The sequence below is a fragment of the Stigmatopora nigra genome, chromosome 11 (assembly GCF_051989575.1).
Source record: "Stigmatopora nigra isolate UIUO_SnigA chromosome 11, RoL_Snig_1.1, whole genome shotgun sequence".
NCBI lineage: Eukaryota > Metazoa > Chordata > Actinopteri > Syngnathiformes > Syngnathidae > Stigmatopora > Stigmatopora nigra.
Genome location: NC_135518.1, coordinates 10,487,187 through 10,511,694, shown reverse-complemented (window position 1 = coordinate 10,511,694; position 24,508 = coordinate 10,487,187). Strand labels below are relative to the sequence as shown.

Sequence of the window (24,508 nt, the reverse complement as noted above, 5' to 3'; positions counted from 1 at the left end):
AAAAAAAACTCCTTTCATGCTGTCTCCATGGAAACAGGCAAGAGGATGTGTAGAGCGAGAGGGCCTGAGAGATAAAACAGTCATGTGGTATTATGTATTAGCATACCCAATAGAAGTAATTATCATCTATAATACCTTTTAATTTAAAAAAGAAGAAATGTGTACTTCGATGAGATGAAGTCAATTCTAGATATTTAGAACTGCAAAATTGCATTCTTTGATTTAATATTTTGATGCTGGTGCAATGCTCATGCAATCCGTACTTGAATGTGTTACAAACAGCCCACAGCATTGAAAGGCTAATAGAGAGGTTAATTAAACTATTTTCTGGACATGTCTGCACTTTGAAGTAGTTTTATGTCTGCGTGCATTGAAAATAAACGAGTAGTTTTGCAATTGGACTAGAGGATATTTACTGTATCACCATCCTGAACCCAAAGTGTAGGTCTATGAAACAAGTACTTGCATACATGTATCATAAACAAAAATATGGAAAAGTCCCCATACTATTTCACCTAATCGAGTTTTCTTTAATTGAGAGTTGCAAAAAGAGAGCTTAAGTAGATTAGTGAATATAAAGAGATGCATAAGTATCTTGAGGAATAGATTAACATTAAAAAAATCCTCTCTAAACCACCACATTCTTTCGTCTCCAGTTTTCTTTTGACCGTACTATAGCCCTTTAAAGACTTGGGGAGCAGTCCATTTCATTAGAGGGGTTTTGTCCCGAGATGTATGGGATTTTTGCACATTTAACTAAAGAAACGATGTTGGTATGAAGTCGACGTCATGTTTTCAGTATCATTGTGCGTGAGTATACCATACAAAGTTAGAAAAATAGTGGTGAACATTATCTTGAGTGCAGAAAAAGAGACATCCACCCCTTTTGGGCTACTCTATTAATAGCGTCAGCTGTTGCAATACAAAGATGAGCTACTCGACGTATTGTTCCGCAGATGTGGGAAGCCCGACTACGGCGTAGAGCCAGAACGGACTGAAAAATGACAATTATGGCGCCTTAGGGTTTTTTTTCTTTTTATAATTGTTTGCCTTGATATTGGAGGAGCATCGATCGGTAAGTGTCCGTGCTTCCAAAGGCGTAAAAAGGCTGAAATATGTCACTTTTCACCGATTCTCTTGCAATGGTACTACCTTCTGACTAGTATGCTGAGTTCAATTCCCGTAGTACTTGTGGTATAAACCGCTACTAACGTTATGTGTTAGTAACTAGTATTCGATTAATGACTGTGTATTGATGGTTGCGGCACGTTTCCATCCCCCTTTCGAATTTGCACCTTTGGAGGAAATTGTGATTTTTGCTGAAAAACTTATTGAGAACAAATGTGTTCTTGGGCGGCTGCTGTTTGGTTTTTCCATACGGTAAAAAAAAGGAAAAGGAAAAAAACGACACAGTACGGGGCCTTGAATCCATCACGGCCATCAGTGGGAAAACCGCTGCTCATTTTGTGCGTCTTTTAACACATTGGCTGCCATTGACGGCACTAGACGTCTAATCCATTTGGACTAGAGGAGAGCATTCACTGCCGGTGTTTCCAGTTTAAATGAAATGGGGTGTCTAGCCTTGTTAATGGCAGGCAATGAGTTAAGGAATCCTCACACACCCCCTCTACATGCACATCATCAAGCCTTTGAATAGACTGCAAACCTCTGTGCAGAGGACACACAGATTCTTGTTGTGTTTAATCATAGGATGAGATCATTCAGAAGCAACAGTCTGCACACACTACTCTGCTTACGATGATGAAGGTCAAGATTGAGATGTTGTAGCTGAAAAAAATGGCAAGATTTTCCAGTCTGGATCTCTAGTTTGCTTAAGTGTTTGTCACATCTGTTTCACAGTTTAAGATTCTGAGTTGGAATTTCTAGGTAGAGAAGGTTATTTGAGGAATCAAACTAGAACTACAGTCTTCAATGCAATGGGCATTTTCCTTTCTACTATTTCAAGCATTCACATCACATGCCATGCATACCAGACCCCGTAGTTTTGTATTTTTCTAACTGAGGCATTCAATGGAATTTTGGTTTCTGTTTCCACTGATATTATTTTTGTAGCTGAGATGGTAACAATGTGTCTGATTGGTGACCGGTTCAGGGAAAAGCTTTTCTTGCAATCAGGTTCATGAATAAATTGGACATCATGTTTTTCCATCAACCACATAATTAGAATGTCAGCTTCCATTTGGTGGTTCTATACACTATTATTGGAACTAGCATAGTTTTAAAATAAAATAGCATCAATGACACATTTACTGTTCAATTAAAGAGCATTTGTAACGAGCTTATTTTGTAGTCAAATATAATCACTAGTTTTGAAGACCCTGGCGTCATCAAGGACAAGTTTTGTTTTTTGTTCATTTTCCCAATTGAACAAAACGATACTAAACATTATTTTGTAAACCCATTGTTGTGTACTTTATACAAGCATCCATAAAAAACAATCCATAACTGAGTCATAGAGGGCTTTGCCTCTTAAATTGTCCATCTACAGCTCATAGTGACTGGTAGGCTTTGGAAAGGAAGGAAGCATCTTCCTTTCCCTCCATTGTGCAGGCTAGGATAAGATGGCCGGTCGCCAGCTGACAGCTGCCGCTTCCCGGTTACCCGTAAGCTTTCTAAGAGGCAACATACGATGCTTTGTGGGCGCACAGCATTGAAATGCCAAATTAGGATGTATTTACGAGATTGTTCCGCTCAATATTTTTGTTCCCATCTATGAATTTTTACACATTGTGACAGTTCTTCTTGACAGTCTTCTATAAAATCAGTCAATTTGAGCACTTCCCACTACTCCCAAAATCTGAAATCTGTTACTTAAAAAAGCCCAAAACTTATGAGCTCCTCGATATCATGTCCTTGTGTGCCATTATATCACATTCTTTTACTCCCGCATTTCTAGGCTCGCCTTCCACTTCTCATGCTTACTGGAAGAATGTGAGATCTACTGTAATAGCACAGTGGAATGACGCAAAACGAAGCTCCTCTGTCATTTTGGCAGATTGATAGTGGCCATATGGCTCTATCGGACAGCACATTTGGACATGCCACCATTGCTACAAGTGTTAGTGCATGACTGTAACATGCAAAACAAACACTATGTTTTCTGAATTTTAGGCTTTGGCTTTCAAATAATGAGGAAATGTCTTTTTTTAAGCCTAGCTTTCCTCACAATGAAATCGCCTCTATACAACCTAGCAAAAACAAGATCTGCATTTACAGTAATGGCTCTTTGAGGGTTGCCATTGAGAGCTCTGCTGCAGCCACAGAAAATACTCAGTGCTAGCTAATGCAATGTTGCAGTTTAGTGCCTCCCCCTTGCTTTCTAAGGTGAAGTAAAGTAGTCCTATTAGTAGTAGTAATGGCATTAACCCCTTCAGTATAATTGAAAGCAGTATATCGTCCAATGTATTCCCTGCCAGCTTCACCAAGACAAAACAGATCAGACGTCTATTGCCGTCGACAAAAGAGTTACTATTCTCGACATGACAGGCCTTTACAGTCAAGTCTTTTCTGTTCCACCCGGTAGCCATGGCGACCAGCGCGGTGCCAAGCGACAACCTGCCAACATACAAGCTGGTGGTGGTGGGAGACGGCGGCGTCGGCAAGAGCGCGCTCACCATTCAGTTTTTCCAGAAGATTTTTGTGCCCGACTACGATCCTACCATTGAGGACTCGTACCTCAAACACACCGAGATTGATGGACAATGGGCCATACTGGACGGTGAGTGGGGAAGCGGGTATAAGTGGAAAAATCGCAAGACTGTTTTAATGAGAAGCAAATGGATTTTTGGGGTAACAATGTTCCGCGACTATGATTAATCATGTGTGTGATAGTGTGTACTATGTGTACTTTGTGTGTGTGCCCACCTAGTGCTGGACACTGCCGGTCAGGAGGAGTTCAGCGCCATGAGGGAGCAGTACATGAGGACAGGGGACGGGTTCCTCATCGTCTTCTCAGTGACGGACAAGGCCAGCTTTGAACATGTCGACCGCTTTCATCAGTTGATACTGCGGGTCAAAGACAGGTTAGACAAGATGCCAAAACTCCTTTGAGTTCCGTTTCATCTTTTAGTTAGATATTCTTACCAGAGACTACGACTTGACCGAGGCTGGAACTCGGCAAGATCGAGACAATGTTTGCTTGTGGTTGAAGTTGTTATCTATAACAGGAATGGAAGAAGTTCAGCTTTAAATTTAAAGCGCCTGTTGGAACGAAAAGTTATTTTTTTCAAAATTGATTAGTAACGGGCCAACAGTCACCTCTAAAACGGACTTTGACACGGAAGGAAAGAGGAAGTGAAACCCAAAAGTTCCCTGTTTGTTCATACTAGACTCCACTCAAGTTCACATCCTTTTTACTACCAAGTTATGACTGTTGAATTAAAGCCAGAGATCTTTCTAATATAAAATTGGCTGAATGCCTGTATTTACTGCATTTGTGTTTCAACCCCATAGGGAGTCATTTCCTATGGTGCTGGTGGCAAACAAAGTGGACTTAGTTCATTTGAGAAAGATCACCACCGACCAGGGCCAAGAAATGGCTGCAAAACATAATGTAAGCAAGGCCAACAAAAAAAATACACATATTGAACACATACAATACAATATTTGAATAGTGTGTAGATGACAAAAAGAAAACAATGTGCCTGTTTTGTTTAGATAACATACATCGAAACCAGCGCCAAGGATCCTCCAATGAATGTAGACAAGGCCTTCCACGAGCTGGTCCGTGTTATAAGGTTAGTTTTTTTGTCATTATCTCACCAAAGCACAATTCACGTATTGTTTCCTATTTTTTGTGTTTGCAATAGAAGGCCAACACTTGTCTTACCTGATTTAAAAGGATCTTCTCAGAATGTGTGAAGTTGATCTGCTCTGTAAAAAAATAGAAAAACAATATTTACAATTTTTCATGGTAACATAAGATTCATGTAGACATAAGTCAAATTATTCAACCTACATAACAGAAGTTACAGTTTATGTATAATATTGATTTAAAAAAATGAACTGGAGTGCAGTTTACTTAAAAGTCTTTAAGGCATTAACTTTTTTGGGAGTTTGCCTCAAATTTTGAAATTCAAATGAAATTGGTTGACCTGAAATTCTTAATAGGTCAATTTTCATTCCTTTTTTCCATTGTGCAAAATCCTAACATTTCAATCAGGGTATCTACACACTTAGCCATGCATTTTCTACTGCATCTAATTCAATGTAAAATTACTGCACCAGCTAACATAAAACACATGCAATTTTGCACTTTTTATTACCTCATTAAGTCAGTGTCGGGTTCCTTTTCAGGCAACAAGTCCCCGAACGAAACCAGAAGAAGAAGAAGATGAAATGGAGGGCGGAACGTTCCACAGCTTCTCACAGATTCCGCTGTGTCATATTGTGACCTTTCTTAATCCTCCAATATCATTCCCAAATACACTTGGTTGTCAGGGAGCTCCCCAATAACGGGACAGAAAAAGGGAAACAACTGGAAGGTTTTTTTGCTTCCATTTTCTCATGAAGGAATCTTAAAAAAAAGTCTCCAGAGTGGCAGAGAAGCAGACAATGGGGGAAAAAATGAAGAAAACACATAATGACATGGACAAAAAAAGGGAAATGTGTTTTTGTGTTTTACAGACTACTTCTACTAAGCAAATCCACCGAATGAACGTCACACTGGGAATTGACTGAATTAGGTGAAACGTTAACTCATGATTGTTTTGGGATGTTGAAGGGCAGGAAAAAGTCATCTATTTAGTGTCTGATAATCTAAATGTCATCATTGTATATAGAATTTTGGTAAAGTGTGTGTTCATGCCAGCAGTTCAATTGGGAATATTTTCAGAAAAGGGAAAGTAAAATGTGTACACATTTTGGTATGAGAATAAAGTAGTAATTTGAAGTTGTAAGAAGAACAAGATAAAATGGTCCATAAAAGATGCTTTTAATGCCAACATGTTTGTGGTAACTATTTTTTTAATGTATGTTTGGAATATTGTTTCTTTATCATTTTTTTAATTATAGCAGATTAATTTAGTACCTTTTGTTTTGTAAAATTGACATTTCCTTTCTTTATCATCCTTTTATTGAAATTAGTGCTATTTTTTTCTTTTATTTAATTATCAATTATATTACCCTATTCATTTTTGGTAGCATTTTTCTGTCCTCTTTTTTTACAGTAAAACGCAGTGGTTTTTACTGACAATAGAAACTTCACAATCTACCTTTTAGGTGTTTTTTTTTCATGTTGAAGGTGAACGTAAGCAATGATGTCAACATTAATGGTGGATATTTAAAAAGCCAAACTAATGTGATGTAATTTGTCAGTTGTTGTTTTGTGGGAGCTTTGCAAACCAATGAATTCAGGTTTATGTTGTAAGACCAATCACGCTCAGCGAAGGGACAGCACACATAAAAAAAATTAGAGCCCTCAGACGACTAGTTAAGGGATTTTTCAAAGCCTACACATCCATAAGGCAATATAACGTCAAAATACGACTAGAGTTTTCAAAGTGAGACATTCATGGAACGGCCCAATAGGAATGTACAATTTAATAATCTATGAAATGGCTTATACTGTTAAAAAAAAAAAACAAATCAGGAAACCTGTTGTCTCTATGAATTCTGCCTGTCAAGGGAAAACATTTTTGCACTTTTAATGTGATGTCGGACTTTCCTTAAAGGCAGATGAAGTGATCCAAATTGTTTGGAATGTCAATTCCAGAAGAAGAAGAAGAAAAATACAAGTGTTAGTGATGTAGCTGTATGTGTCTGGCCTGTTGTATTCATAAGGACTGGGATTGCGACCAAATGTGGACTTAGTGGGGAAAAAATGAAAGATCTGGAACAATATTGGACATTTAAAAGGACCGAAAAGGCAGAAAAAAGGAAACAAGTCAGTTGAAAAAGAATTGAATGTGTCCATGTTGCATCGTTTCATACTATGTTGTATTATTGATATGGAAATGTACATTTTTTTTGTTTGTTTGTTTTTCAATATACAATAATTTATCAATGTACGTTACCTCAGCCTGTTCCAAACCTGGACAAAAGCAACAACAACAAAAGGCAGCATCAAGAAGATAACATCACCCGACCGACCTTGGCTTAGTAGCCATGTGAAAAGGATTTTGCAAATCTATTTTCATTGGCAGATCAAATCTATGAGTCAATGCAATTTGGAACGAGACTGCTATAATATTTTTGTACGCACGTCTGTCACGCTAAGAAATTGAAAACTAAAGGGAAGCTAGTGCCAGTGCTTATTGATTTTTCATTTTGTTGTTAAATTCACTTCTGTCCTCAAAACACTTCATAATGACAAACACTCATTTTTTTAAATAAGTCTTGGGACAATATTTAAAAACTGAGTTGTGTTTTGTGTCAATGTTTTCATTGTTTTTTTGAAGGCAAAAAAATAATCACAACTATGGATGCTAATTTTATCATATCAATGTACTGCCTCATATAAGCACACTACATTGAATTTACTCATTTTAAAGATACTATATGTAATTCACTTTGAATTGTGTTCAAGTTAATCAATTTTTGAACTGTTGCAAAATAAAAGAGGGCAAAATGCTGATAACTTTCTTTTACAGCACAGTAACAACTGGGTGCTCCATGTTTTACTTTATTTTTTTAAAACCCGAGTTTTGGTTTATAGCTGGTACAAAAAAAATCTGCTGTTCATGAAAGCTTGGCCAAATCAAAATGCAGAACGCCAAAAGTGGATCAATCAAGTGTTGTTAAACCCTGAATGTTATGTGAGCTAAACCAAGCACTTTTTTTGCTATTGCATATTTTAAAACATGAAAATAAATGGACAAATGAGGCTTTTCATGTCTCGGAAACCAGTCCCATTTTTTTTTACTGTGCCATGTTCTAAATGTTTTTTTTCTGTGTGTATTTTATTTTAACGGGCATGTCTTTTTGTCGTCGGTCTGACTGAGGAATTAGTTGAGGCATAAATTATGCCTTTTTATTCTAGCCTCAGGGTCCATCACAATAAAGTATTTCGACGCCACTGACTCATTTATTGTGTGGTCTTAAAATGCATTCTCTAATCTAATTTAATATTCAAATAATTGTTAATACATACTACTTTTTCGGCAATATGTGAGCCTAAACTGTTAAAAAATCTATTCCTTGCAATATTACACCCTTAATTCTTGTTTTATTGGGGGAAAACCCCCACAAAACTAAAACACAAATTCACATGATTGCTTTAATTGAGGTGTCATGCAAAAAGCCACACATTTTCTATGTTAAAAGTGGTAGTGCATTTTAGCAACATTACAAAAATTGTACATTGTTTTTTTCTATATATATATGTATGATCTTTCAAAAATAATTACTTTTGATTGTAGTTTTCATATCAAATGATTGTTTTCTTCTTATTTGTTACACCCAGTGGGGAAAACAAAATGTAAAAATAATCCGACTGACGCAGTCATTTTAACACATTTGAAATGTGTGATGAACTGTCTAAATCTTATATGTGAGTGTGAAAGGTGTGATACAAAACAGTGCATTTATTATTGTGCATTCAAGTATTTGAGATTACCCGTGCTGATGCCTGGAATGTTTTTGTTCACTGTTCTAAAATGGATTAAATACACCCAAGTGCCTAAAGTTAAAACTTAAAAAAGTAAGCACTCAATACAGGATATTATTTGCATGTACAATGCTCATACATTCAACTGTGACATGTAAATACTTGATATACCTGACAGCTTGCTAACAAAAGACAAACATGCCTTTGCATAATAACAGTGAGAATCAAAAAGTGCATATTTTGTTCATTTGCCCAGTGACAAGTAAATATAGACGCCCCCACCCACCAAACCAACTCATGAAATGCTTTTAACCAGTAGTCAGCAAAATCAGCATAAATTAAAATCTAAAATATGACTAAAGAGTTTTAGGTGTCATCCCTTTTTAAACTCATTGTTTTATATTGTGTTTACCCACCAAGATGTGGAGATTGTGGAGATAATCATTAACAAATTATTTATTATATAGATTCACTACAAACAGGTAAATCATGAATCTTTATGAATAAGAAGTTTTGCTTTTTTCAATCAAGCTACTGAAATCAGTGAACTTTGATACAATATTATAAATTAGTGAAACACCCCTACATTTCATTTAAATTTCTTGAAAAGTAAGGACTTTAGAAATGCAAAAATTTCACCCAACCCTAACAAGATTAAATTTTCCAATATATTTTTGCTTGGAATCAAACTGTCTAAGTTTGCAACCAGTGAAATGCTGAAATAAAATACTGACTACTAAAAGATGCACCATTATACTGTGTTTTTTCTTTTCAAAAAGGAAACCGTCAACAGTAATAGTTTTTTGTGAAGTCCCTTTCTTTAAAAAACACCATGAGAAATGTAACATTATTAATAAACAGACTTACTCTCCCCTGAGATGCTTTTGTCCAGATTATTAGTAGTTCTAAAAGTGACTGACAGTTGAGAACAAAAGCCCAATGAGAATAGTAGAAACATACTTGTCAGTGGTTCTGTATGCAAGATGGCAGTTATGCCCAGTAGCTTCTCGCTGGTTCGATCCCTCCTGCTTAGTGCTATGTCATTGACTCCAACTGTATCTGCATATAACAGGCCTAAAAAAAACAGGGATAACACACAGTAAATTTTCATACGACTATGGAAAACTTATATAAAGATTTGCCTACCTGCTCATTAGTGCATAATTACACTACTCTGTCACAATTCACTCTGTACTAAAATGGCAGTCCATTTTGTATTTTATAACATTGTTTTCTGTTATAAAATATATTATTTTCCTCGCCAGTATAATACACCAGATGGCGCCCAAGCACTATAAAGCATTGAGCAATGTGGAGAGGAGAAAAAGGATAGAGTGAGACTCCTCACCTTTAATGTGGTGAACATCAGTCCTAACTCTCCATGCTGAACGTTAGGATCCATGAAGTCTTCTATGAGACTCACTTCAGCTCCTAGGTTCCTGATTCTAAATGACAGTACAGTTAATTTGATGTCCAAGTCAAAATAGGTTGCACTTTTATCACTCAAATGCACTGAAATGTGATGATTGGCTATTATTTAATGTCTTTGTGTGCGTGCACCTCGCTCTCAACACAATGTAGAGGAAGAGAGGAAGCAGGTCGTCCATGCACCAAAGGAAATCGCCATCTTGCGTGGGTTTTATTTCCTGGGTCAATTCCTCAAAGGTATTCTGGAGGACCAGAAGTTTGTCTGACGGAGTGAACGTGGTGCTGTGAAAGTAATCGGGGACATGAAGGTGGCAGTGAGCCTTAAGTTTGGTTTAAAAAGATGAGACTGAAGTGGCAACATATTTGTAACATTTACAAGGCCAATGCAACTGACCTGATTTGTTGGAGTGTTTCAACGGCGCCTCCAAAAGTGACGTCTTTACTGGTGGATACAATCTGTCGAAAGCAGTAATACAACAGGACATCAACTTAAAAGGTTCTCCAATAAGATAATGAAATATCACAAATATGGAAAAATCTTTATGTTTATATATGAAAACCTGTTTTTTCTCCCCTAGAACAGACATCCACATGGGCCAGAACTTTCTGAAAATGATAAAGGAAGCAAAAAAATTATAGTATACATGAGTTTGTAGAAATGCCCTATGTGATGATGTTTTGAGGACTCACTCCCGAACACCCAGGAAGCTGAGCAGGGCCTGGTCGGGCTGCTTGTTGAGCCGTAAGATACGCTCCCAGTACTGCGTCTCTTGCTGTTCATCATGGAGGCAGTACAACATGAACAGAGGTTGATAAAGTTGAGGGAGCAGAAGTGGGAGAAGCAAAGCAGAGCTGCTTACAACTGAGACAAAGCTGAGGGAGGAGTGACAAAAGTCAATACGTTCACAATCTTGGAGCATCCCAGCAACAATAGGTGGGACTTTTTTTTGATCACCTACCTTGGCTCATCAGAATAGGAGCTATATCTGATTCTACATGGAGAAACAGGAGTATCTGGTAAGATGCTGCCATCACCTGGCAAACCAGAAAAAAGGAACCTAAAGAACAAAAGTATGAAAACCTTGGTCAACAAATGTATTGTGTTAATGCGTACATTTATTCTTTTTGTAATTTTGGGTTTGCTGAATTGAATATTACATTGAAAAAGATTTAAATATAAAGCAGAGTTACCTGACAATAGAGTAGAGGTGATGGATGTAAGCATGGATCTCCTTCACAGCCTCCCTAAGCAGTCTATGATTTGACTCCACACCCAAGTAGGTCATCCTATAGACGGTCACCAGAGTCTCCACCAGCCAACCTAGAGGGTGGATTGGGGTCTCGCATGCCTATAATGTTAAAATAAACAGCTCTAAACCAAAAGTACATACAGAAATTCTTGTGTATTGACATTATTCAAATACCTTGGTGAGATATTTTCGTATGTTGTCATAACTTGTACTCGTGACTGAATCCGCGTGATGAGGAATACACTCCAAGCACTCAAGAACTTTGCTCTGAGACCGGCTGAGGTCTGGGCTATTCACACAGTCAAAATGAATAAATAAACACCCAAGCCACATATAAAGTTGTGTTTTGTATCAACCTGTGTCGACGTGCGCTTGCAATGGAAATTGCAATGTTCTCCCAGGCTGTAGTCTGCTCTCCTCTGCCGGCGACCTCGCAACCCAGTCGCCGCCAGCATTCGTCAAAAACACAATTCCACCTGTCTTCTGCGGCCACCACGTATTGACCCAACTTGCTGCTTGTGAAAACATTAAACAAAAACAATGTGGCTGTTTAACAGATAGTAAACAATTCTACAAAAATGAACTTTTAGCTGTTTAAAGTCATACAAAGTTTACTGTTGAACTAAACAGGGATCAAATATAACTACTACATGGTAAGTATTAAAAAAAATGAAGAAAAAAATACAACATAAAACACCACATGATTCACCAACAAGGCAAAATGCCAATGTTTGGCTTATGAATATTACATTAATGCTTCAAGTAATATTTGAACATAACTGGTGGTGCAACACATGTTGTTTAGTGATAAAACAATACTGAGAAATATATTCTTTATCCTCTGTGGAGAATGACTACTAATACCGTGCACAAACCACTCACAAAAAGTTCTTTCTCTCCTTGTCATCCATTTCATCACCAGTCAGTCTGGTGTAAATTCCATCCAATTTCAGGCATCCGCCCCACTCCCCACTGAAGTGGCCATCTATAGTGTCCCCATTTGCTAGAGACAAAATACCCTGAGAGACAGACAAGTATAATTATAATGATACCAGTCACACATCTACTAATATAATGACAAGACCCTATCAAAAATCACACCCACGTGTTGAGAATTTTTGACAAAAGAGATGTATCTTGTACCTTCCCGTTGATAGTCCAGTCTTCAGAAAGCTCTCCGTGGAAGGCTGTGTCATCATCTGATACCAACAAACCAGGGCCCTGAGAGAATACAAGTGCATAATCAGAATGCAACATTGATTAAAGTAATCCAATGTGACACTTACACTCATCTTGTTTTCCCGGAAATTGCCTTCGTAGTACACGCCGTACTGAGTGACGACCACAGCATTCCCGTGCCTCTCATCATCCAGCCACATTCCCATGTACTTTTCACCCCTGGAAGATTGAAAAACAGTGAGTGAGCCTCAATACAACAATAAAAGTGTCATTTACTAAGAACAAAACATGTTGCCTACATCACTCTTGGTTTTATTACATTGGTAAAAAGTTCCAGCCTTTTTTGGCTCCACAGTAAACACCAAATTGTAGTGTTTATCGCTTGATTTTAAATTTAATAACAGCATTTTTTTCCCAGAGCTTAAAATCATACTTATATAATAATAACATTTTAGTTTTTTAGTATTGTATATATAGTATTGTATATTTTTAGTATTATATATAATTTATATATAAATGAATCAGAAAGACTTCCATCTCCGTGATTTTGTAATACTGTCTAGACAGATAGTTATCTGCACATCAGACCTGGTGATGTCATCACAGACGCCATATCCAGCCCTCTTATCGCAGAACCACTGGCCAATGAAGACGTTTGAAGAATTCTTGTCCTTTTTCCCAGAGCGCAGCATGCCATAGCCGTGGCGCTGGCCTTCATTGAAACAGCCCTCATATACCTCACCAGTAGCATACCTGATAAAGTCACATATTGCAAAAAAAGGATACTTAACATATTTTTTTTAACATTCATACCTTTTTGATAACAAACTAACCTATATATGCCAAAGCCGTGTATCTTGCCATGTCTCCAGTGTCCCTGGTAGCAACCTGCTTTATTCAGCAGTTTGTCAGGTATCATACATTCTCCATAGCTGGAGGGACAAAATGTCAAACTGAGAAAAATCCGAAGTAGTACATTCCATATTAGTCCCTAAGCAAACTTACCCATCCTCCAGTCCATTATTAAAATTCCCAGTGTAGGTACGTCCATCTGGCCATCTCAGTGTTCCACTGTAATTGCACAAATCATATTTGGGTTTGCAATTCAATCAGTCAACAAACCCGGAGAAGATTTGGTAATCACACTCAAGATAACTCATCTTTGTCACAGACCACATTATAGTTATGCTTTTATTCGGATAGCCACTTTATCTGGCAACCCATGATATAAGTGTAGAATCACCTTGTGTTATTGTGTCTACAGTACATATCAAATTTGATACCTAGGGCTTTAGACAAGCATTTTTTGTGTACTGAGAGGACTGTAGTTGTTAAACTGACAATTTAGGGTCTCAAGTAGAAAGTCCTGCCTGTTCAAATAAATTGGACGCTTATCGTTGTCAATGATAGGCAATGATTCGAGGCAGTTTGAGGACAAAACCCTTGTTCAAGGACATCTTTGAGGTTGGTGGTAATGAGGCACTCGATTGTCTGACCTGCCATGAACTCGTCCAGCCAGCCAGCTTCCAGTATACTGCGCATCTTTGAATCGACCCTCTGCCGTGAAAGTATAAGACGCCGTGCGAGACATAGCTGTTATTCCTGGCGATGACCCCTGACCTCCACCACTCAGCACCCGGTCCACCTCTTGATTGAGAAAATGCAGCCACTTGTTCTACACAGTGAGTGCAAAAGCAAGAAAAAAAACATTTGTTGAGTGACATAAAGTCATATGAGACAAATGTTTGTTTTTTGTTTTTTTTAAGAGTGAATGAGCCTTTTTTGACATGGACAGAATATCACATTTAAATTATCACAACTTGATTTGTAAACATAGCAGTATAAAATATATGAGACTGGCAAACATCTAAATTTTTTAACCATCCCACCAACCTTCTCTTGTGGAGTTGAAGCCACAAGTATGAATGTCTCTTCTGGACATGACATTTTGATGGCATAGCTGGAGAAAAATGAATAACAAATTATTGCTCGGAATCTTAATAAACTTAAACATAGAGAATAAACTTAAAATTCAGCCATGCTAAACATAGGCCACCATTAAACTGGCCATACATGTTTAATACGAGTAAAAATACGGTATACAAAACCAAATACAGAAGCCTATAAATACAAACTTACCTTCCAGTGTCATTATCAGGAAGTGGCTTCACCCACAAAAGGTTAACAGGGTAGAGGTGATGAGTGGAGAACTGGAAAGAGACATATGGCTTCTTTTTCAGGGTTTATACAATCATTCTCATTCCTCCTTGTAATAATAGTAATTTAAAGTAAAAAGAAAAAAAGGGAGAAATACACAAGACCAAGGAAAGCCCACTCCGGGAATCAGACAACTTAAATAATGACGTTTGCCAGCCACAATGCAGTGGTAAGTTTAAGTACAACAAATTCTAAAAGTAATACAAACAGTCACCTCTAATACAAAAACACTCTTATAAAGGTGACAATCTCAATCCAGGACGTATAAAATGTAAATTCATAAAGAACATTAAAGCCATTTCAAAAGAAGGGTGGTTGTTGATGTGTAGTTTTAATGTCACATGCATGAATACAAAATATTGATTTAATTTGGTTCAATATTATATGTATATTACTTATTTCATACCATCCTGTTTTAAGAATAAATGTTAATAAATAGTATTAGCACTGCACACAGACCAGCCCACCCATGCCGCTTTGCACAGAGCTTGATTAACTGCATCACATAATACTTACGAGGCTCTTAGGAGGAGCGGCGCGCTGAGTGGGTGAAAAGACAATGTCACGGATACATTGGATTGCATAAATGTGTGTGACTGAGGTTATAGTAGGAGTTAAAAATGGAGTTATTCTTCTCCAGTACTGTGAATACATTTCCTTGTTCAAATATAGGGAAACAAATGGCTGCTAATTAGGCTCCGGTGTACAGGTTTCTCAGGCTTTGTTTGTCATTAATGTGTTATGCCATGAACAATAACTGTTTATGAATATACCTGCACGTGAACCAGCGCATCATTGAACAGGATGAACCAGTGGTTGGAGAAGCGGCCAGCGCCCTGTAAAGTGAGGGTTTTGTTGCTGCTTTCACATAAGACTCGTCGCTGTGGGAGACGCAGACCCTCCTAAAAGACAAAGTCAGGCGACAATGAGCATGTTATAATGTTTTACTTCAGCTGATTCTCACGGTCCCATGTCATTGACTGCGTCTGTGTGTGTTGATAAATTAACAAATGCAAAAGACTTCAAAAAGTCAACAATATTCATTTCACTTCAGGCATGAGACACCATTGAAGTAAAGTTAGTTAACAGTCACACCCTTTTAAGTACAAACTATGTTAAATGAGGCTGTCACTTTCAATTTACAAAGACAGAACGAACAGCATAAAAAATGATTTTAAATTAGATGTAACAATGACATAAACAAGCTTGAGGTTTTCAATTAAAACTATCATTAACCTTCAGTTTTGACAGAAGTATAACAACAAACAATTGCATCCAGGAGACATTGTATAACAACAATTGCATCCAGGAGACAATAAGGATTAGGTTATACTCACAGTGTTCTTCCCAGAATGAGTCTTCCAAAAGAGGAGAGTGGCTTCAGCTTCCTTTTTTCTCCTCAGCAGTGTTGCAGAAAGCTGTTCATACTGCATACAGCTCTGATGAAGGGACTGATACTCTGTTGTAAGCTAATGGAAATTCAAGAAGGATACGTTCATCATCAATTTTCTAGCAGCTTACATGTCAGAATGGGTACCAGAGAAATTGAGATGTTAACTAAGTCATTTTTTTAGCAGACTGGAAATCATATTTACAAAGAGAAACACACTTGATGATGAATTCATCGGCCTCACCACGTCATAACAGGCTTCCAGTTTAAGTAGTGCTCCACTGTACTGCTGCAATTGCTGCATAGGCCAGTACAATAAGAAACCCAGATCAACATCACCACTGACTGATGGGTCCAGTTGAGGAAGTTTAGCAAGTTTGCTTTGTTTCGAACCTAAACGCTCACTGAAAAACATTGACAGAGACATGAATAATAATACATTTGCATCTTTTATGAATGAATAAACAGAAAAGTATGTCAATATTGTGGTTCAAATAAATCAAGAGGTATCTGTATTTAATGCCCAGGAGCAGATCCGGAATATCAAATTATTTAAGAGGGCTCACTAAAAAAATAAAGTGTGCTTCCTTGCTAAAACGGGCCAATATTAACACTATATACCACTATATTTATATTATATATTCAAAGGTCGAGTTAACTCGCATTCAAACATCATAACAATAGTTAAGTTTAATACACGACTAAAAATAAACACGTTCTAGCCACTATTTTCCATGTCTGCTTTCAAATTTAATGTGGTGTAAACAGAAAAAAAATGAAGCTTAACCACTAAATGGCTTGAGAGTTAAAAACATCCAATGTAATAAAAGAAGAACCTTACCGTGAAAGTTTATGAAGCAACTGAAACCCACCCATGACTTGAAAGTCTCCTAAAGTGTTGCAATATCTACATAGAAAGAGAAAATACAAGACAATAAAACACTGAAGTGTTAATGTTATCTACGATCAGGACTTACTCAGTAAAGATGTCCAGAAAATGCTGAATGTGTGTAATCAGGTGAAGTGACGTGACATTCCAACGTAGCCCAGTGTGCAGGAAATGGGTGAGCGACGTCGAATGTTGACCAATGAGGTTGCACAGGCGAATAAAATATTTATACACAGAGAAGAAGAGATGCGTGCAGGGGTCGCCAAGAGAAGGACGTGCATTCTCTGTTGGGAAACATGCGTACACATTACACTGCAATATTGTCTTTAAATTTGTAAATGAAGTACTATTTGAGTAGGGTGCGTGATATAAGTTTAAATTGGGATGTTGGTTATATATACCTTTGACAAAAAGGGGCATTAGGAGCAGTTTTCTTAAGCTGTTCAACCAGTAGAAAAACTTCCTCTCAAGTGAAGCCAAATTGTGGAGGGCCGAAATGTGACCACTAATGTGATTGGTCAGCAGTGCACACCTGTGACCGCCACTGCACACGCTATTGATGTAACCCATCTATGCACATAGAAACAATCACATTATTAGTACAGTTATCAAGCTGTAAGGAAATTGGTAAACATTAAAAAAAAAACCCTTTTTTTTCTTTTCCAGCACTTCCAATTAAATAGAATTAATCAAAAAAATGAATATGATATGTAAAATTACCCAAAACATGGATAAATTCTGGGGTACACTTGCATTAATGCAAGTCTTCTATACTTAAAATAAGCCTTTTTTTGTAAACATAATGAATTATATCCTCTTCCCACAAGAACCAATTACTGCCAGGAAACTCTACATTCCAGACAACACTTACACATGTTTATAGGACCACACACCTCAATGCTAAAAGGTATCAGTTGGGGTCTGACTGTGTAACTTTCAGCCCTGTTTGGTGATTGCTGACACGATCTGACGTTCTGGTTGGATGTCTCGCTCGGTTTCAAATTGGGTTCAGGCTGCTTTCCACAGTATAGCAAAACGGGCTGGTCACTGTCTCCATCTGCCAATAGGAGGGAGTGGCTCTGGCCTGCTGATACATCCCAAGCCCGAAGACCCTCAGATAACTATGGAAGACAAATGAAGACAGACAATAGTTACAATCGGTTGCCACTGATGGCGATAGACATCCTATTCATTTTGACAGTTAAACATCCACTAAAAAAAATGACACAGAATACCAACGTTAAAGTCTTTTACATATGAATCCAAGCTATAAAAAAAATAAAATATAATTCATACCTTAGTTTGTTGTGGGACAGTAACAGGGCTATTGACATGACCAAGTTGTCCACACATATTGCTTCCCCATGAGTAGACCTGTAATACAGGAGTGCTATGTCTCCAATTTTGTACAGCATGTTCAAGACTTTAACATTTTTGTGAGGTAAAGCAAAACAGAAGAAGCCACTGTGACAGCTAAGGTTAAGGTTTGGGGTTACGGGAAAGCATTAGTTAAGCTTCCAAGTGTGACGGTTACCTGGCACTGAGCGGTGAGAGCTAGCGAATGGTGTGATCCTGCAGAGACTTTGATCACTTCCTCGCCTGTCAAAGACTTAATACAAAGAGGCTGAAGTCTGGCAACACACACAAGGTTAAATGAACACATCTCTGACAGACTCATTAATTTTAAAAAGAAGAGCTCTTATTCAGCTGTGAAATGTATTTCTGTGCAACTAATCGGACCTGGCCAGCTGATCTCCGTGTCCCAGTTGTCCCTCAGACCCTCGGCCCCAGCTCCACACCTCTGTCTCCAAGGATGGAAAGCCCTCTTCTGCAAAAGAGGTTTGCGTGATTCCACAATGTTGTTGTCGCCTTGGAGTTGCTAGAGGGAGAAAAAAAACATCACGAGTTAGAGGAGACTGAAATCTGTTATGGCTAAAATGGTTGATAGAATATCATGGGTAATGTGATTTAAATGTTTTTAAAAAATCAAAATTCCAAGCAAAATCTCTAAAGTTTCAATGTCGTCATTTTCCCTTTCCTGCTAATTTTACGGAATCCATCGTACTGTACTGTACTGTATTGTAATACTTCACCCACTCACAATTGGTCGAGGACAAACACCCACTCTTTTAACTGTCACTGATAAAATACTACTTACATAAACATCTTATAAGTTAAATAGCTAATTAATGTGCAAACACTTAAAAATGAGCAGAGCCAATGGTTAGCTCTATTCAAATAAAAGTAAAAAATTAAAAATTTAAAAAACTTTCATTGGTTTCGGTGTGTATTTGTTGTTCTTTTAAGTATACCTACCACGAATGGGGGAATCGGGTAGGGAGTGTCTCCTGTTTTCATTTTTCCCCCTCAGGTTTATGTCTGTAAGACTAATACTCTTGTGCACTTGCAGTATTTTTTTCTTCCATGGTGAAACCTCTTCCGGGGTCATTATGGAAGAGGACTGGACTATGTCACTGTTAAATTGGGAAAAAAAATACATATTTAGATCACAAAAAATATAACTGATCTTACCACAGATATACATAGAGTAACATACATACATATAGAGTCAAAGAGCTACATTAATACATTAACATAGTGGCTAGTTGTGGTCATTAATGTGCTTATACTCCAAGTGTACAAAGTGTCACATCTTACCTAAATGACAATTCATTTTCACAACTGGGATCAAGTGGTTCATTAGAAGTAGTTGAAGAAACATAGCTGTCATCTAGATTTAAAAAAATATAGTTGGAGAAATGAGATCCTACAACAAAAACTTCACTCATAAGACATTTCATTCTTTAGTAAATTAACCACCAACCTGAGGTGTGACTGCTTAGCGAGTCTGCATCTCCGAGCCTGCTGCTATGTTGCATCGCTAATGAGTGACCAGAGAGTTTCTGGAGGAGGTTGTGAAGCTCTAGCTCATTAGGCAAATCAGGTTTCTTTTTATCTGTCAAGGCTGGCAGTGGGTACGATGGAGTGCAGTTGTCCGTCTGGGTTAGAGGGTCAGCGTGTTCATCAGGCTCAATGCCAGCCAGAAGAACATTCCTTGGGTACAAAAAAAAAAAAAGAAGAAGAAGAAGAATCTGTGAAAATCAGCGGGAGAAAGATATGAAAAGCTTGATTTTGAAATATGTTACTCTTTATTGCCAGATATGCTGCAGGAGTGTGGGCACAGATCCGCTTCGGATCCATTACTGCTGCCAGCTGGCCTCATTCTTTGTCTGGAGCGTCTCTTGGCTGAAGTCTATAAGAATTGAAACAATGAAGAGTTAAATACTCTCCCCAAGCATAGTTTGTTTAAAGTGAAAGTACTTTATCAGTTTTAACCTTTGCATTCATGCTCTCTGTAAGTTCCACTCCAAGTGGACAGTAGTGTGAGTCATCAGCAGAAAAAGGCTCGATTCTCATCGATGGCCGACTCGTTAACGATTGAGGAGTACCGTTGTCTTGTGGATGTAAACAATGGACTAAGGCGAGGCTGTGGTAGGCCCCACAAGCAATCTGTTGGGAATGATAACCATTGCACTGTTCATCTATTATATTTTTAGGAGTATTTTAATGGATGTATTGTCGAAAAAATGGTGTACCTGAATCACATGCCTCCCTGCTAAGTGTTCCACCTAAACCAAAAAAAACAAAGTGTATATATTTAGGAAATATTAAGTTGCTTCAGGTTGCCACTTTTAACTGTCAAATTAAATCTAATAATAATTAAATGTATAAAGGTGCCGCAACAGATGTAGATAGACAATATAAAGATGACTATTTGTTTTTATACTGGCTTCATAAAGAGTAGATGTCTAATCCATTTGAACTGGTAGCATTGATGATCGAATGGATAAAATATATAAAAAATAATTTAGTATTCCATCACCTTTTGAGGTTTCCAAACAGGAAAGTTGCTAGTAACAAGTCCGAGCTGGCATCCACTTCCCCAAGCCCAGAGCTCATTCTGAGATGACAACGCCAGACTGTGCTCCCTTCCACAGGCTAGATCAACAATTCGAACATTGACGGGAGGAACCACCTCGCCGTCCACCACAGGAAGTGGGCTGGGTTCTGCAACTAACATAAACTGTTATTTAAACGCAAAACCTCAAAAATGCAATATAAAGTGTCATGTTTTCGCAATGGCGAAAAGAATAACGAAGACTTACCGGTCAAGTTTGAGTCCTCGTCGGCCTCATTTGGCCCACACTGTCCAGCAGTGTTCTCCCCCCACATGTAAACGATGCCCTGCTCGCTTACGGCTCCACAATGAAAACCACCACAAGCCACATGGACCACAGTTGTCCCACGAAGGGAAACCTCCAAAAATGGCGCTGCAGGCGGTACACTAAGCCCCCTCCAAAGTAACTCTCCAAAAGAATACACAAGACCACCTGGACAAAAGACAAAATAGTCAGCAAAAGTTGATTTACCACATTTTGGGGGGCTTTTTTTACCACAGGCGCTTAGTTATGTAAATTATATGTTACAATTTGAGGGTAACTCTTTTTGACAATATGCTTAACTGAGACCAAAACTAGAGGAGTACTCAGTGAACAGACTCCTAAACAGCCAACTACAGTTTACAATTACATTTGAGTTCAATCTGAAATATGTGACCTTTGACCTCTTACCTTGTGCCAGCAGGAGGCCATGATGTTCTCCCAGAGCCACCTGCAGGACACACTGAGACAGAAGCACTCTTTCTGGGCTTAGTGGCTCATTTGGTGCCCCTGACTTCCAAAGGTAGAGCAGTCCATGATTGGGAGGCGTGGCGGCCCGTTCTTCTGCAAGGCTACAAATTTATTTAGTATTAGTAAAACACAAGACTTTAACTTCCCATGTAAATACTGAAACAATGCAGTACATTTCTAAACCTTTGGGCCTGTGTTTGATAAAATGTGTGCAGCTGTGTGTACATTCACTATCACCAATGCATCACCCACGTAATTAAACTTCTAACCCAAATGCAAGTAGTACAAGTACAGGAGATGGATAAAATAATAACATCTTACATTGCCATTTAGTATTGCCCTAAAACTAAATCAAAATAACTGACCTTTTCTGGGACTTAGTTTATTCAGAAAATTCAACAAGGATCTTGGGGGTGCTGGAGCCTATCCCATTGAAAATATCTAGTTGTAAACTACTGAGATGGGGATATACTGCATTTGTCAAATTTATTAAATAAATAAATATATAAGAATAAAAAAAAAATAATGAGATCCACACGCCATTAACCAAACTCCTCGACAGCTTTCGATTTGTACCTCTGCTCTTTGTTTTCCATCACTTCAGCATCAAATCATTCCAAAGTACAAGGAAGACATCTTCACTGCAGTGTTGTGGCTTCTTTTTGGAAATCTGATGTCATGTCTTGTCAGCATTATGGTGCAACATTCTCTGTCTGTGTGAACAAATACAAAGTGCACTCAATCAAAGAAGCAGATTATTCCAATTTACTACAATCTTCATAATGTGTGATTTAAAAAAAAAAGTACAGGTAATACAAATGGCATGTTAGGACTAATCACTAACATGTATCAAGTTGATGCATGTTTCTGCAAATACTGTACATTTTTTTACTTTTCACATGCAGGATTTAAAGAATCAAATTACTATCAAAACAATGTGTTACATGAGAATCCACCAAACAAGGCTAACTGGTCTACTTGCATAAGTTCTTTTGCAAGACAAATCAAGACAAATGCTTTGTGTTACACAATAATAATGATAATAAAAAACATTTAGCTGGTAGATCGCCAAGTATTCAAAGCTAAATCTTCGGAGAAAACTTACCATCACAGCCAATTTGATACAGCGTTGCAGCAGATTTAAATATGGAAAAAAAGAATTAGATCGCGTGACGGTTTTGGTTGAAAAAAAAATGTCGTTGGATAGAGGGAATTTTGTAAATGTCAATCAGTGCAGCTCAGTCGAAGTAGAAGTTTTGACAGTTGAGTTGAGCAGTGTTGTTGTCGGAAGCAACAGGCTACTACGGCATCACGTGAGGACCAAATTTGACCCAGTGCTTTCCCATCTCATTATAAATGTCTTTAATTATTTGTACATAATTTAGATTGTCAGTTCAAAAAGTACAAGAAGTGGAAGTATGTTTAGTTGTCCCTTGCAATCTTTAATAATTCTGAAAGCAGGATTCAATTTAAAATATGACAAAGAATAAATCTATATTGTAGATTTAAAAATTCTAATTCTAATTTAATATGAGGGTGGGCTAGTGGATGAGTAGTAAGAGCATCATCCTCACAGTTTTGGTGTTGAAAGTTCGATCCCCTCATTGTATGGAGTTTGCATGTTCTTCCCGGGCTTGCATGGGTTTTCTCCGGGTACATAATATTAAGAGATTGAAGTAATCTCTTGAGGAAAAAGTTGTACATTTATGAGCATAACATTAGTACATAACTTCTTTTTACATCACCCTTGGCTTGACCAAGCCTTTTCCTTGATATGATTGGTGTTTTGTCGTTGTTGTTGTTGTTGTTTGTTTTTTGATTTTACATAACTCAATAAAAACGTATAACCATTTTTTTCGCACCTGCATTCAATTGTGAGCTTTACTTTGACTTGACTTTGAGAATTAAAAGCATAACAATGTTTGCATGAGAACTACACCAGCAGTGAGCGGAAATGTGCTGTCAATTTAAGAGCTGTTGACGTGACGAGGAATTAGAAGGTCACTCAGAGCTGACAGTCTGGGAGAGCAGGTTTTTTTTATCCACACCCATATCCAAGGTGTTGCTTCGTTCCCTTTACCCGTTGGTTCATTTTTGTGTTTAACCTGAAGACACCGACCTATATAGGTTTTTAAAACTTTTAAAACAGAATTGCTCAGATGAGCACATTCTATATTATTATGAGATATATTTAGCTTGGTCAGTCTGAAACTCCACCATCAACTAAGGGATTAATTGACTGAATTTGATACATGGGATTGGACTCCACTGAGCCAAAACCTGCAGGCCTTTTCTATGTAAAACCAAAATTGCAAAACACAGTTTTAATCAAATTTGAAGGTAGACTTTTCACACGCTGCACCCGGATTCGTTTAGTCTCACTGTTGTGGCAACCAGAGTTTTCTAAAGAAAAATCCAGTCATCCTATTGGGAAATTGCTCTAAAACACTATTACAATGTATGATAATCAAATGATAAATTGCTGAATGAATAATAAATACAAGAACCTAATATAATTTACATATTCCAGGTCCTCTAAAAATGATCAGGCCCATTTTTCTGATTAAGTGATCATACATCCCTAATATCATCAATAATGATATTCACATCTTGTGATTGAGTTAGGCAAAAATATTATGAAACAGCTCTGTGCATAATGAGGTGTCTTTCCTGTAACTATAAACAAAAAATAAACACCCTCAAACGTCAAGAGCTCCAATTTTGGCTGGCTTCAAAAAAAGAAGGCTTCAACCTAACCACAAAAGTGAGCAGAAAACCATGAATCACCACCATTTTTGTTCAAATCCAAGAATTTAAATTATACTGGACTCTCTCTTCCTTTTTTTATTATTTAAAAGCAGACAATTGAAGTCAAAGCCAAAACCCACAGGATACTTG

General features: G+C 37.7%; 2 protein-coding genes across 3 annotated transcripts in view; one reads left to right on the top strand and one right to left on the bottom strand.

Annotated features, from left to right (window-relative positions):
- The first annotated feature begins 935 nt into the window (after positions 1-935).
- Positions 936-8,035, top strand: LOC144204317 (ras-related protein M-Ras). Its single transcript, XM_077728242.1, has 6 exons — positions 936-1,075; positions 3,545-3,739; positions 3,890-4,043; positions 4,474-4,573; positions 4,678-4,757; positions 5,317-8,035. Exons 2-6 carry the CDS (start codon positions 3,547-3,549, stop codon positions 5,411-5,413), a joined length of 624 nt encoding a protein of 207 aa, XP_077584368.1. The 5' UTR covers positions 936-1,075; positions 3,545-3,546; the 3' UTR covers positions 5,414-8,035.
- Positions 7,627-24,508, bottom strand: part of LOC144204314 (alsin-like) — a 40,784-nt gene continuing 23,902 nt past the window's right edge. Inside the window, exons 1-40 of one of the 2 annotated variants that reach the window (XM_077728235.1) lie at positions 22,716-22,903; positions 22,187-22,323; positions 21,551-21,711; positions 21,086-21,310; positions 20,803-20,993; positions 20,516-20,548; positions 20,256-20,429; positions 20,066-20,172; positions 19,744-19,973; positions 19,578-19,650; positions 19,236-19,393; positions 18,660-18,798; positions 18,454-18,550; positions 18,216-18,293; positions 17,813-18,040; positions 17,321-17,489; positions 17,008-17,203; positions 16,872-16,937; positions 16,275-16,434; positions 15,978-16,109; positions 15,414-15,542; positions 14,563-14,633; positions 14,317-14,383; positions 13,920-14,098; positions 13,429-13,494; positions 13,257-13,355; positions 13,012-13,176; positions 12,531-12,642; positions 12,388-12,465; positions 12,127-12,263; positions 11,601-11,756; positions 11,419-11,533; positions 11,186-11,343; positions 10,954-11,052; positions 10,685-10,867; positions 10,555-10,600; positions 10,389-10,450; positions 10,127-10,276; positions 9,915-10,011; positions 7,627-9,640 (exon numbers count right to left, since the gene is read on the bottom strand). In XM_077728235.1, the coding sequence (XP_077584361.1) occupies positions 9,602-9,640; positions 9,915-10,011; positions 10,127-10,276; positions 10,389-10,450; positions 10,555-10,600; positions 10,685-10,867; positions 10,954-11,052; positions 11,186-11,343; positions 11,419-11,533; positions 11,601-11,756; positions 12,127-12,263; positions 12,388-12,465; positions 12,531-12,642; positions 13,012-13,176; positions 13,257-13,355; positions 13,429-13,494; positions 13,920-14,098; positions 14,317-14,383; positions 14,563-14,633; positions 15,414-15,542; positions 15,978-16,109; positions 16,275-16,434; positions 16,872-16,937; positions 17,008-17,203; positions 17,321-17,489; positions 17,813-18,040; positions 18,216-18,293; positions 18,454-18,550; positions 18,660-18,798; positions 19,236-19,393; positions 19,578-19,650; positions 19,744-19,973; positions 20,066-20,172; positions 20,256-20,429; positions 20,516-20,548; positions 20,803-20,993; positions 21,086-21,310; positions 21,551-21,711; positions 22,187-22,206 (4,845 nt within the window). In that variant the 5' untranslated portion in view covers positions 22,207-22,323; positions 22,716-22,903 and the 3' untranslated portion in view covers positions 7,627-9,601. Of the gene's footprint in view, positions 9,641-9,914; positions 10,012-10,126; positions 10,277-10,388; positions 10,451-10,554; positions 10,601-10,684; positions 10,868-10,953; positions 11,053-11,185; positions 11,344-11,418; positions 11,534-11,600; positions 11,757-12,126; positions 12,264-12,387; positions 12,466-12,530; positions 12,643-13,011; positions 13,177-13,256; positions 13,356-13,428; positions 13,495-13,919; positions 14,099-14,316; positions 14,384-14,562; positions 14,634-15,413; positions 15,543-15,977; positions 16,110-16,274; positions 16,435-16,871; positions 16,938-17,007; positions 17,204-17,320; positions 17,490-17,812; positions 18,041-18,215; positions 18,294-18,453; positions 18,551-18,659; positions 18,799-19,235; positions 19,394-19,577; positions 19,651-19,743; positions 19,974-20,065; positions 20,173-20,255; positions 20,430-20,515; positions 20,549-20,802; positions 20,994-21,085; positions 21,311-21,550; positions 21,712-22,186; positions 22,324-22,715; positions 22,904-24,508 lie in introns of those variants that run through there. The other variant, XM_077728237.1, reaches the window with a different exon arrangement.